The sequence below is a fragment of the Bubalus bubalis genome, chromosome 7 (assembly GCF_019923935.1).
Source record: "Bubalus bubalis isolate 160015118507 breed Murrah chromosome 7, NDDB_SH_1, whole genome shotgun sequence".
NCBI classification, from domain to species: domain Eukaryota; kingdom Metazoa; phylum Chordata; class Mammalia; order Artiodactyla; family Bovidae; genus Bubalus; species Bubalus bubalis.
Window position 1 is genome coordinate 97,230,893 of NC_059163.1, and position 10,845 is coordinate 97,241,737.

At 33.6% G+C, this 10,845-nt stretch overlaps 1 protein-coding gene across 6 annotated transcripts in view; it reads left to right on the plus strand.

Moving 5' to 3' along the window:
* The window catches only part of UBE2D3 (ubiquitin conjugating enzyme E2 D3), a 28,604-nt gene extending 18,184 nt beyond the window's left edge, over positions 1 to 10,420 (plus strand). For 3 of the 6 annotated variants that reach the window (XM_006047318.3, XM_006047319.3, XM_006047317.3), the window contains exons 5-9: positions 3,429 to 3,506; positions 4,461 to 4,566; positions 6,841 to 6,934; positions 7,358 to 7,407; positions 8,916 to 10,420. In XM_006047318.3, coding sequence (XP_006047380.1) covers positions 3,429 to 3,506; positions 4,461 to 4,566; positions 6,841 to 6,934; positions 7,358 to 7,406 — 327 coding nt within the window. In that variant the 3' untranslated portion in view covers position 7,407; positions 8,916 to 10,420. Of the gene's footprint in view, positions 1 to 3,428; positions 3,507 to 4,460; positions 4,567 to 5,763; positions 5,802 to 6,840; positions 6,935 to 7,357; positions 7,408 to 8,915 lie in introns of all 6 variants that reach the window. The other 3 variants (XR_003110691.2, XM_025290370.2, XM_006047321.3) reach the window with 3 other exon arrangements.
* The last annotated feature ends 425 nt before the right edge of the window (positions 10,421 to 10,845 follow it).

A 10,845-nucleotide genomic window follows, 5' to 3' on the forward strand; every position in this document is an offset into this window, starting at 1 on the left:
AAGAATTGGCAGACCATTGCTAGTTACGTGGTGTTTAAATTTTGTTGGTTATTTTGTACTACGGGAAATTTCTGTAACATTGATGCAGTGAGAAGAAGCTTAATTTCCTTACCTATTTCTGATATTTCTGTGCTTGCTTTTTAAAATTGGGAATGGAGCTGTTAGAAGGAATTTTGAAGTTATTTTGAGAACCACAATAACTTCATTCTACCTAATCTAAGATAAATAGCCATTCACATAATGTGTATGTGAATAATGTAATTGTTGGCAGCCTGAGCAGAATCAGCTACAAAAACTATCTGAAGTAAAATATTTGGTCCATATGAAATGTTTTATTGTTACACAGGGGTGAATTTTTCAGTTTATGTTGACTATTACGTTTTCCCTGCAAAGGCTAATAATACATGAAAACTCATCTTTAGTACCTTACTCTTTAAGGAGCTGTATAGCGTAAGAGGAAAATTAAATGTTAAATTTTTGTTGAATAATAGTAACTATACAGAGCAAGATATTTTAAAAGGGCAGCCAGCAGTTTGGACTCAAGGGAGGACTGTATTATTTACCTTTTGAAAAACATTTAAGCATCAGATGGACCTTACAGTATAGGTAGGATCCTGTGGGTAAGGAAGAATATTCCAAGTGTAGGGGAAAGAAATATGAGAAAAAGGAAATGTGAAGCATTATTTACTGTGAAGTAAGAAATGTATTCTGGAGAGGAGGTGAAAGATGAGACTAGATTGTTGGAAACCAGATCATTAAAGCACGGGAATTTGAACTTCAGTCTTGGCAAGCTGTGCTTGATTTCAAGCGGGAGTTAACTTTTATCTTGAAAAGACCACTTCAGCATTAGGGTGAGGCATAAATTGGAGGGGAAAACCAGAGTGAAGGCAGGAATACCAGTAGTAAACCATTGCCATAATGTAGACAGAAGTTAGTAAGATTTTGAGCTAAAGCAGTGGATACAAAGGAGAGGACTCCAGTTCAGAAGACTATTACGGATTTTTGAGATTTGGTATCTACTATGAGAAGATGGGGAAGAAATCAATGATGAGATCCTAGTTTGTGGCTTGGCTATTGTGGTTTCAGTTTTTGTGACATCTGAGTAGAACATACTCAATAGGCATTTGAATATATGTCCTAGAAGGAATAACTATACTAAAGATAGATCCTAGAATTACCAAAATAAGTGTGGGACCGGAGATAGAAGCAGAATATCAGTATATCATAGTTGCCTTAGGGGAAGAGTACAGACAGACACTGAGGGAGGAGCAGTTTGGACTAATTGTAGCAAAACCAGGGTAGAAGGTTTCTTAAGAAGAGATCCGTTATGTATTCATCTCTAAGATTGGCTCAGTTTGTTTATCAAAGTATTCCTTTTTGTTTTTCTTGGTATATTGTTTGATTTATGGTAAATTCAAATGTAGAGCCTTAGTTTTTAGGTGACATGTTTTGGTTGTCTTTAGATCGTGTATTGTTTTTACCAGTTTTTACTCTTTGCTGGAGTTTTGGTGTTAATTTGTAACATTGAAATATTTTCATTCTATAAGTTTTTTTTTTTTTTGAACAAAGATGAAATTTGATTTTGACTAAATCTATTGTTAGACTACCTTTAAGAAGCAGTCAGGTATAGTGCTTGATTGTATGAAACTTGGAATGAAAGCTTAAACAGAATTTTTGAAATTAAGCTTAATGAAAACATGTTTTCATTAAAACAGTTTACCCTTAAATTGTTAACTGTACTCGGTAAAAATGTATCTTCCATATGAGCCTATTTTATAAAAGGGTATGCTATTTGAAGCATCTATTTCCAATGAATAGTCATTATTTAACAATGATATGTTAATCTAATAAATTTGGATCACATTCTTGTGTCTTTGATTTTTCTGTACTTCTCAGATGCTATTTTGCAGTCTTAATGTTCTTGAATTAGAGTTTTGTAGGCATTATGAAGCAGAGGGACTTGGAAGTAGGAAAGACATTCAAATAGTAGCTCTCCCATTAAGTAGTATGTATCTTTTAACTTGATGGTCAGTAAACTGACCATTCTCCTTTAAACCCCAGGTAGATACCCTTGTTCATTTCTTCATAATAGCTTATAAAATTTCACTATATGTCTCTACCAGACTGTAGACTTACCAAGATGAGAAATTATTCTGTGTCCCTTTCACTTACCTAGTAAGTAGAATGGAGTTAGTAATTCAACTAATGTTTAATAATTTTACAGAGGGGTGGGATTAAATGAGCTGTACTACAGTGTCAGCCCTGCCAAGGTTATTTGCCTCGCATAAGGAGTGGGCATAATACAATAAAAGGTTCATAATAGCACTGTATACATCCTCACTTAAATGGAGAGGAATGGGTATTGATAATAATTCAATTACTGCAGATTTTCAGACACATTTCCAGGTTGACTCTGCATATCCAGAGGCAGTTATGCAATTCCATTTTTTAAAAAAACTCTGCCCTTAAAATCCTTGACCACATCACTTTTTATTCTTTGATACGTTGGTTTTCAGAAGACCTGGGCTTGAATCCTGGTTTTATCTTGAACAAATTGTATAGTTCACTAAGTTACTTTAAGTCCTATTTTATTTACTCATGAAATGGCAACAGTGATATCTTTTTCTTGGTATTGGTTAAATTAAATGTGGAATACTAGTAAGTTTCCCAAATGTTACTTCATACTAATGTTATATGATGTTTATTTACTGAAGAGTTTTTCATAGTCAAATTACAATGAGCAAAACATTTAAGGAGAAAAAGTACTGCTGTAGCTTGAAATTTTATATCTTCTGTTTCAAGTGTGCAAAGCAAACATCCCAAGTTTTGCAAATCTAGTAATTTTATGTATTGACTTACTATAAAGAATTTAGTGGTGTGATGTTGAAGAAAAGACTATCATGGTTTTATTAAATGAGAATTTTGAGGGGCCAATTGGGAACGAAACTTCTTAGAAACTTCCTTTGTTTCTATTCTACTTCCCCTACTGAGGGGAGTTTTTCTGGTTTGGCAGTGACCAGAATAGCCTGTTAAGGTACAAGGTTGTTTGTGTATATGACTGTCATTAGAAGAAATACTCAACAAATATATGAAAACTGTATTTTCAGATTATAATTTGATACATTATTATGTAGACTTCATTGTTAACTACTTTATGAGAACTAGGATCTAGAACCTTGTTTTTCTGAATAGTTTTTCTAAAATTCTTAGACTTCATGTAAAACAGGATCTAAATTACAATTCCTTATTCTATAGTAAATATTGTGATTTTTCACTAATAAGAACTTTATCATGGAATAATTTAGACTATTGTCGTGTAAATAGGTAATTTTGCTTCATATTAGAGAAATGCTTAGAAAATAAATGTTAACATGAATTATTTAGCATCATTTTAAATAGCAGAGTTAAGCATATTTTTCTTTTCACAGAATGACAGCCCATATCAAGGCGGTGTATTCTTTTTGACAATTCATTTTCCTACAGACTACCCCTTCAAACCACCTAAGGCAAGTATTCCCCCCCACTCCGAAGTCTGTGAGTAAAGATTTGTATTTTATTCCAGAGGAATAGAACATTGGGTTCTGCATAAGTTAAGGCTAAACTAGTGTGAGTGTATAATGAATAAGAATAATTGGGGCTTGAATGCATATACTGAATTAAATCACTGATGTTGAATGCTGTTAGCCTTAGTTAAAAGAAGAGCTAAACCTGGATTTGAACTTTGTAACTGAAGTTAAGAATTGCCTTATCCTTTATGTTGCAAGGCTCAAATACACCATGTGGAAGCATTTTTCCCACTTTATTGTGCTTATACAGATTTGGATCAGTAACTCTAGTGTCTTAAATACTAGCCTTCCAAATACTCACCTTCATTGTGCGTTTTCACATGTTGCTAAAAAGTATACCATATTTGTGTTGGGATTTAAGACTACAATATATTTTGGGCTTTGAGTTTGCACACACAAACTATCTTCACAATTCTGTTAAAGGTACGATATGACAGTTGCTTTAAATGAAAATACTTTTGTGATATTCAAATGTGTGTTTTATGTACAGTTGGAAATGGAGGTTCTAATACATGCTTTTGTACCTTGATGCCTTAAATGAGCTAGTCTGTATGCTTTGGTCTACATCGGAAAGTTTCTAATTTGTTAGTGAATCCTGAATTCCCTTAAAGTTGCTCCCTTGATACTCATGCTATGGTAGGGCCAAAGTTAACCTTCGAAACAACCCACCATATCACTGATAATAAAATTTTTGCCACATGGTTATATTTTCTATTTTAATTAAAAAGAAGCCCCTGAAGGATCTTGGTCAGAATATAGGTGCTTTTATGTGTATAACTTTTAGCTATTAGATTTTTAAAATTTTTAACTATTTTAAGTGTAGCTACAGTTTTTTGTCAAAGTTTACAATGCTTGTTTTTATTTGGAAAAAATAAAGTTGTTTTTTTATTTTAGGTTGCATTTACAACAAGAATTTATCATCCAAATATTAACAGTAATGGCAGCATTTGTCTCGATATTCTAAGATCACAGTGGTCTCCTGCTTTAACTATTTCTAAAGGTAAAATACTAGCGGCTTTGATTTTTCTAATAGTTAAAGGTGTTTCATTTTTGAGCTGACTTACCTAAGTATTTTTATAATGCCAGCTTTTTGATAAAGATGGGGAAAGGAACAAGAAGTTACATCCTTTTTGCTTTTAGCAGTATTGATTAAAGATTTTGTGGGAAGAAGTTAACATTCAGATGGAGGGGGACATTATTTGCAAATAACAATAGCAGCATTTAATAGCTTTCTTAGTATATTTTTCAATCCCAAGCCACTTGTACATCTCACTCACTCGTTGCCATTTAGCAAAAGTGGTATACCTAAAGTTAACAGAGCTTTTGAACTTCAGGTTTCTTATGGGAAAATTCTGCTTTCATTTTCCTGTGTTTCTTATTTTTTAGATAAAAAACCTTTTTAAGAAACCTTTAGTTAAGTTTTCATGTATCATGGTAGGTTGTTTCCTACCTAATAATAGTCTAAAATTCATAGTCTTGAGAAAGGTCTCTATATATCTGCTCTTCTACTTTAATAGGGATCCGTTGTGTGGCATCTTTAATAGGTTGTCAGGTTTCCACATTGATGTTCCAGATGGAGATGGAATATCTCTCCATCTCTTTCAAACAACTCTGGTGGCTTTTATGTCACTTTTACCCCACAAATAAAAATCACCTACCACAAAGCTACTTAATGAGAAGGAAGTCTGCCTTTTAGTGATTTTCAGTTTTTGATGCTGGCTTATTAGGATTCCTTAATACACAAAATGAGTTTTTAATGTTGCTTATTATGACTGTATTTCAGAAATTTGAGGATAGCAGCTAACTCTTAAGCATTCTTATTTTTTGGCTGAATAGTTAATGTAGCATTCCCCAGATTATTTCTTGAAATAGTTAATAGTGTTTTACAAAAAGTTTTATTTTTAGAAGTATGGTAAATGCAAACTGAAACAGGTTTCGTTTGTTCATTCATTTGTTAAGTCAGGACATCAAGCCTTTTGTGTCCTTGTACAGTGCATTTGAATCTCTTTGAAGGGACTGTCTAGCATTCCCAGAATTTTGTTTGATTAATCAGAAACACTTTTGTGTGGGGAGTGGGGACAATTTGGGTAAATGCTGCTGTCGTTCTTTTAGGTGCAGCATTATTTCAGGCCCATTTTTCACCCCCCTGGATACATTCAAGTTTCTTTTCAGGTCTTTTCTTTTCTCTTAACACCAGGCACCTGGTATGAAGAAGACTTTAATACTATTTTCCAGGTTTGTTTGGTTTTACCATCATTGGGAATGCACTGTAATACTGAACACTGTTTCTGTAAATGCAGATTTAGTTTTATTTCTGATCCTGCACTTGAGTTTAAAGTTCTGTTTTCTATAATTATTTTTTTTCATGGTATTGCTATTATCTTCAAGGATTGTCATAACCACATTAAACTTTTATATCATAAACTTTTTATAAAACTTTGCACAGTGGCACATAATTTGTATTCACAATGAATTAGATACATATTCCTAATGATGCTTTCCATCTTTTAAGTTAATGTTTCGAATAGGTTAGAGTGAGAGCTGTAGCTGAAGAGCTACTCAGTAGTAGATCTTGGTTTTTTTTTGTTTGTTTTTTAATTTAACCAAAATTCTTGGATATGGTCTCTACCTTACAAATTCTGGGAGATAAAACCTGTAGTCATTGGGGCAGTTGGATGTTTTTGTGAAACTCCCCTGAGAGTAGGACAGAAAATGGATTATTTTATCAAGCTAAACAGCTAAGCATATATTGCATAGCTGTACTCTTATTCAAAGTCCCCACCACCACCCCCCACCTCCCTCCAGCCATTACCAAGAAACTCCACTCCACTATTTGAGAAGGTTCATATAGAGAAGTCCCTGGTGGTCCAGTGGTTAGGACTCCACACTTCCACTATAGAGGATACAGGTTCCGTCCCTGGTCAGGCAACTAAGATATCCCGCATTCAACGTGGCATAGCAAAAGAAAAGGTAATATAAATTAATACGGCATCATTTCACTATCTCAGAACTTCTGAATTTGGCAGATTTTTGTATCTAGCCAGTAAACTAGCTAACAAATATATGCTAACAAATACCTATTTTTAGGATCTCTTAACTACCAGGAACTTGTCTTGTATGAATCAAAATCTCTATAAAGCTTTGTCTTATGGAAATTAAGATAGAAACTAATTCTCTTTTGAGGATTGAAGTTTATATATATTATACTTGTTTTTAAATACTTTTATTCAACCAAATTCCCAGTGGTGGGTAACAGACATTTGTTTTCTTCCAGTTCTTTTATCCATTTGTTCACTGCTATGTGATCCAAACCCAGATGACCCCCTAGTGCCAGAGATTGCACGGATCTATAAAACAGACAGAGATAAGTAAGTATGTAGTAATTTGAGAAAACAATATAAAAAGTGGCTTTTCTTAATGAGTTAGTATTATATACTTTGCTGTAAGTTGTGGCATGATGCCAAGGAGACTTGACGCTTATTTCTGGTAAGATGGTAGTTGAAATGTGCAGAAGCTAGTTATTGAAATGTGATTGGTTTTTTGTTGGTTTTTTTTTTTTTAATTTCTTAGGTTATGTTTTCTTTTTCTAACATGTTCAGCAGTTTATCACTTTTAAGTTTGAGGAAGAAAGGTGTTTTTTCTTCACCCCAATCACATTTAAAACGAGAAAAATATTGGTACTATTGTAAAAATTTGGTCTAAATATTTTATATATTGAATTCTTTATGTACAACTTTACCATTATAATTTCCGTATGTTATAATTAATGCTCAGTATACTTGTTCAATTAGGTACAATAGGTTAGCAAGAGAGTGGACAGAGAAATACGCTATGTTGTAGGGTAAGAGGATCTGCACAATATGGTGCGCTTATTCATGGTACTGCCAGCACATGAGTGCTGCATGCGTTAAGGCACTATATTAACTAACCAAAGGTAACTGATGTGGCAGTTTCTGAAAACTGTACACTTAACTGCTTGATCTCTGTTTAGCGTGAAAGTATACCCAGCAGTCATTATTGCTTGAGAGTATTTTTGCATGGCAAAGCAGAGTTTATATAGCACCAGTAAGAAATGAAAATTTTAGTATCTTTTTCAAACTACTATAGTATTTAAATTTTAACTTTTAAAATTGGTATATTTTAAACTTCAATACTATATGGAATGTGGTAACTTAGTTAAAATTTTGCCAAGAGATAATAATGTAAGGGATAAACACTTTTTAAAGCCTCACTATCTATACTAAATGTTCATTACTGACAAGCATGCATTAGTGATAGCTATACTTTGTGGCTACCTGTATGCTAAGTGAAACCTTTGCTTTAAAGTGCTGGCTTTACGAGAGGTATCCTTAAGTGAGGTAACCACGAATTGGTAGAGAAAGAACTTAAAGTTAGAAAAATGGTTGAACTATGTTTAGTTCTCGGTTTGAAACGAAGTTAATATTTTTATAGAGGTCAAACTGTAAATATAAATCAGTTCTATGTCCTTTTAGATATTCCTTTCTTAAGGTTATCACTGTAATTTTTGTTCTGGTAAGTAGCCTGTGGCATGGTAGTAATAGGGAGAAATTGATAGCATTTTATCAATATTAGTGATCTTCCTCAGCAGGAAATATCCTTGCTTGTGTATGAATTACCTGTTGATCATGTTAAACAAAGATGCCCCCACTTGTACTCCTCCTAGTCTCATCCATCAGGTCTCAGGTGGGGTTTGTTCATTGCCAGTCGCCACCCTTTAACAGGTGATTTTGATTAGCACATGTAACTCACAGCCCACCTCCTCTTGAACATTACTGCTTTTTTATCATCTTCCCCAGTGTCTGAATCTTCTACCTATGCTGAAGTCTCAAAGGCATTTTCTCTTTTAGGTAATATCCATTATCATGAAGTCCAGGATTCAGATAAAAATGTTTATTAGTTCATTGCCCAGTCTGGCTTTCATGGGAGTTTCTATAGATCTACAGATAAGTGCACTATTCTGATAATAGGTCCATGGCAAATTGTAAAAAAAGGTTAACATTTGTTGGAATGTATACTAATTGTAAAATTTCTAATAGACCAGTAGCTCAGTAGTAGGAGAGAAAAAAGGTCTTTGATTTCTGCTAGCCTATCTATATGTTTATTATAATATTACTTTGAGTGATTAGGACACTCACTGTATTGAAGCATAAGGGTCTTGTTTCCTACAGTGCTTTGAGTACCAGTGCTTTTTCTTCCTTGTTGGCTTTATCCTAATCATAGCCATTAAAGATGACTCCATGATAAGTCTAGAAATAAAATACTCTTTCCTTACCTTTTAAGTGTTAAGAATTATTTTAAATTTTTAAATAACATCTTTTTTATTTACAGGTACAACAGAATATCTCGGGAATGGACTCAGAAGTATGCCATGTGATGCTACCTTAAAGTCAGAATAACCTGCATTATAGCTGGAATAAACTTTAAATTACTGTTCCTTTTTTGATTTTCTTATCCGGCTGCTCCCCTATCAGACCTCATCTTTTTTAATTTTATTTTTTGTTTACCTCCCTCCATTCATTCACATGCTCATCTGAGAAGACTTAAGTTCTTCCAGCTTTGGACAATAACTGCTTTTAGAAACTGTAAAGTAGTTACAAGAGAACAGTTGCCCAAGATTCAGAATTTTTAAAAAAAAAATGGAGCATGTGTATTATGTGGCCAATGTCTTCACTCTAACTTGGTTATGAGACTAAAACCATTCCTCACTGCTCTAACATGCTGAAGAATCATCTGAGAGGGAGGGAGATGGATGCTGAGTTGTCACATCAAAGGAAGCAGCATTATTCTAGCAGCATCCATTCTTGTTTAAGCCTTCCACTGTTAGAGATTTGAGGTTACATGATATACTTTATGCTCATAACTGATATGGCTGGAGAATTGGTATTGAATTTATAGCATCAGCAGAACAGAAAATGTGATGTATTTTATGCATGTCAATAAAGGAATGACCTGTTCTTGTTCTACAGAGAATGGAAATTGGAAGTCAAACACCCTTTGTATTCCAAAATAGGGTCTCAAAACATTTTGTAATTTTCATTTAAATTGTTAGGAGGCTTGGAGCTATTAGTTAATCTATCTTCCAATACACTGTTTAATATAGCACTGAATAAATGATGCAAGTTGTCAATGGATGAGTGATCAACTAATAGCTCTGCTAGTAATTGATTTATTTTTCTTCAATAAAGTTGCATAAACCAATGAGTTAGCTGCCTGGATTAATCAGTATGGGAAACAGTCTTTTGTAAACGCATAGCTGTTTTTTGTATATACTGTTGGGATTTGCCTCATTGTTTGACATCAGAGATGATGTAAAGTTCAAGAGAGTGAATATTTTGCCATGTTCAGTTAAAAGTGCGCAGTCTGTTACAGGTTGACACATTGGTTGACCTGATTTATGCAGAATTAATAAGCTATTCAGATAGTGTAGCTTTAGTATGCTGCACATGATACTGGCAGCCTGGGAGTTCATAGATGGACTTGGGACCCAGCAGATTTGAAACATGTATATGGAGTTTAAGAAATTTATTTTCCAGGTGCAACCCCCATCTAACTAAATTTTTTCTTCACCTTGTACGCTTGACAGCTGAAAAGACCATAACATGGGAGTAATAATGGGTCACAATTTACAAAATAAAGTACTGTTTTGGTGTGGGAGTTGTCATGAGGCTATGTTGAAGTGACTTTAACCATGTGGGATATTGAGTTTTTTTAATGGATTGAATATCCATTAAAATGGATTTGTTCTGCCATTTACATTAATGAGCATTTAAATGCAACAGATACCATTTCAGGTGACTTAACATGAATGAATAAAAGTCAATGCTATTGGATTATTTTTTGTTTGACAAGTGCAATCTGTGCCACTTAATGTAACTTCTGTAGTAACAAGGGCATTATCATTCTTCACCCTTTCTAATTCTGACCCTATAGTTTTATTAATTTTTCCTAGTTTCTTTGATTTGTCCATTGCTTTCTTATGGTCCTGTATTCAATTTCTAGCACATCTGTGACTTTTCTCCACTTACACATATTTGCACTGCTTACACTTATGTGCAATCTTACTCCTTGTCTGCACACAGATGTGGAAAGCTAGATATAAAATAAATGTTAAAGCTTGATTTTTATAAACATTTTAATATGTAGTTTGGACATGATTTATTGAATTAAGGTTCTTTAAACTGAAAGTGAAATGCATGCCTTCCGAAAATGTTTTGGCTTTGTTAATTCTGTAATAAGCATTTCATTGAGAAATATCAAT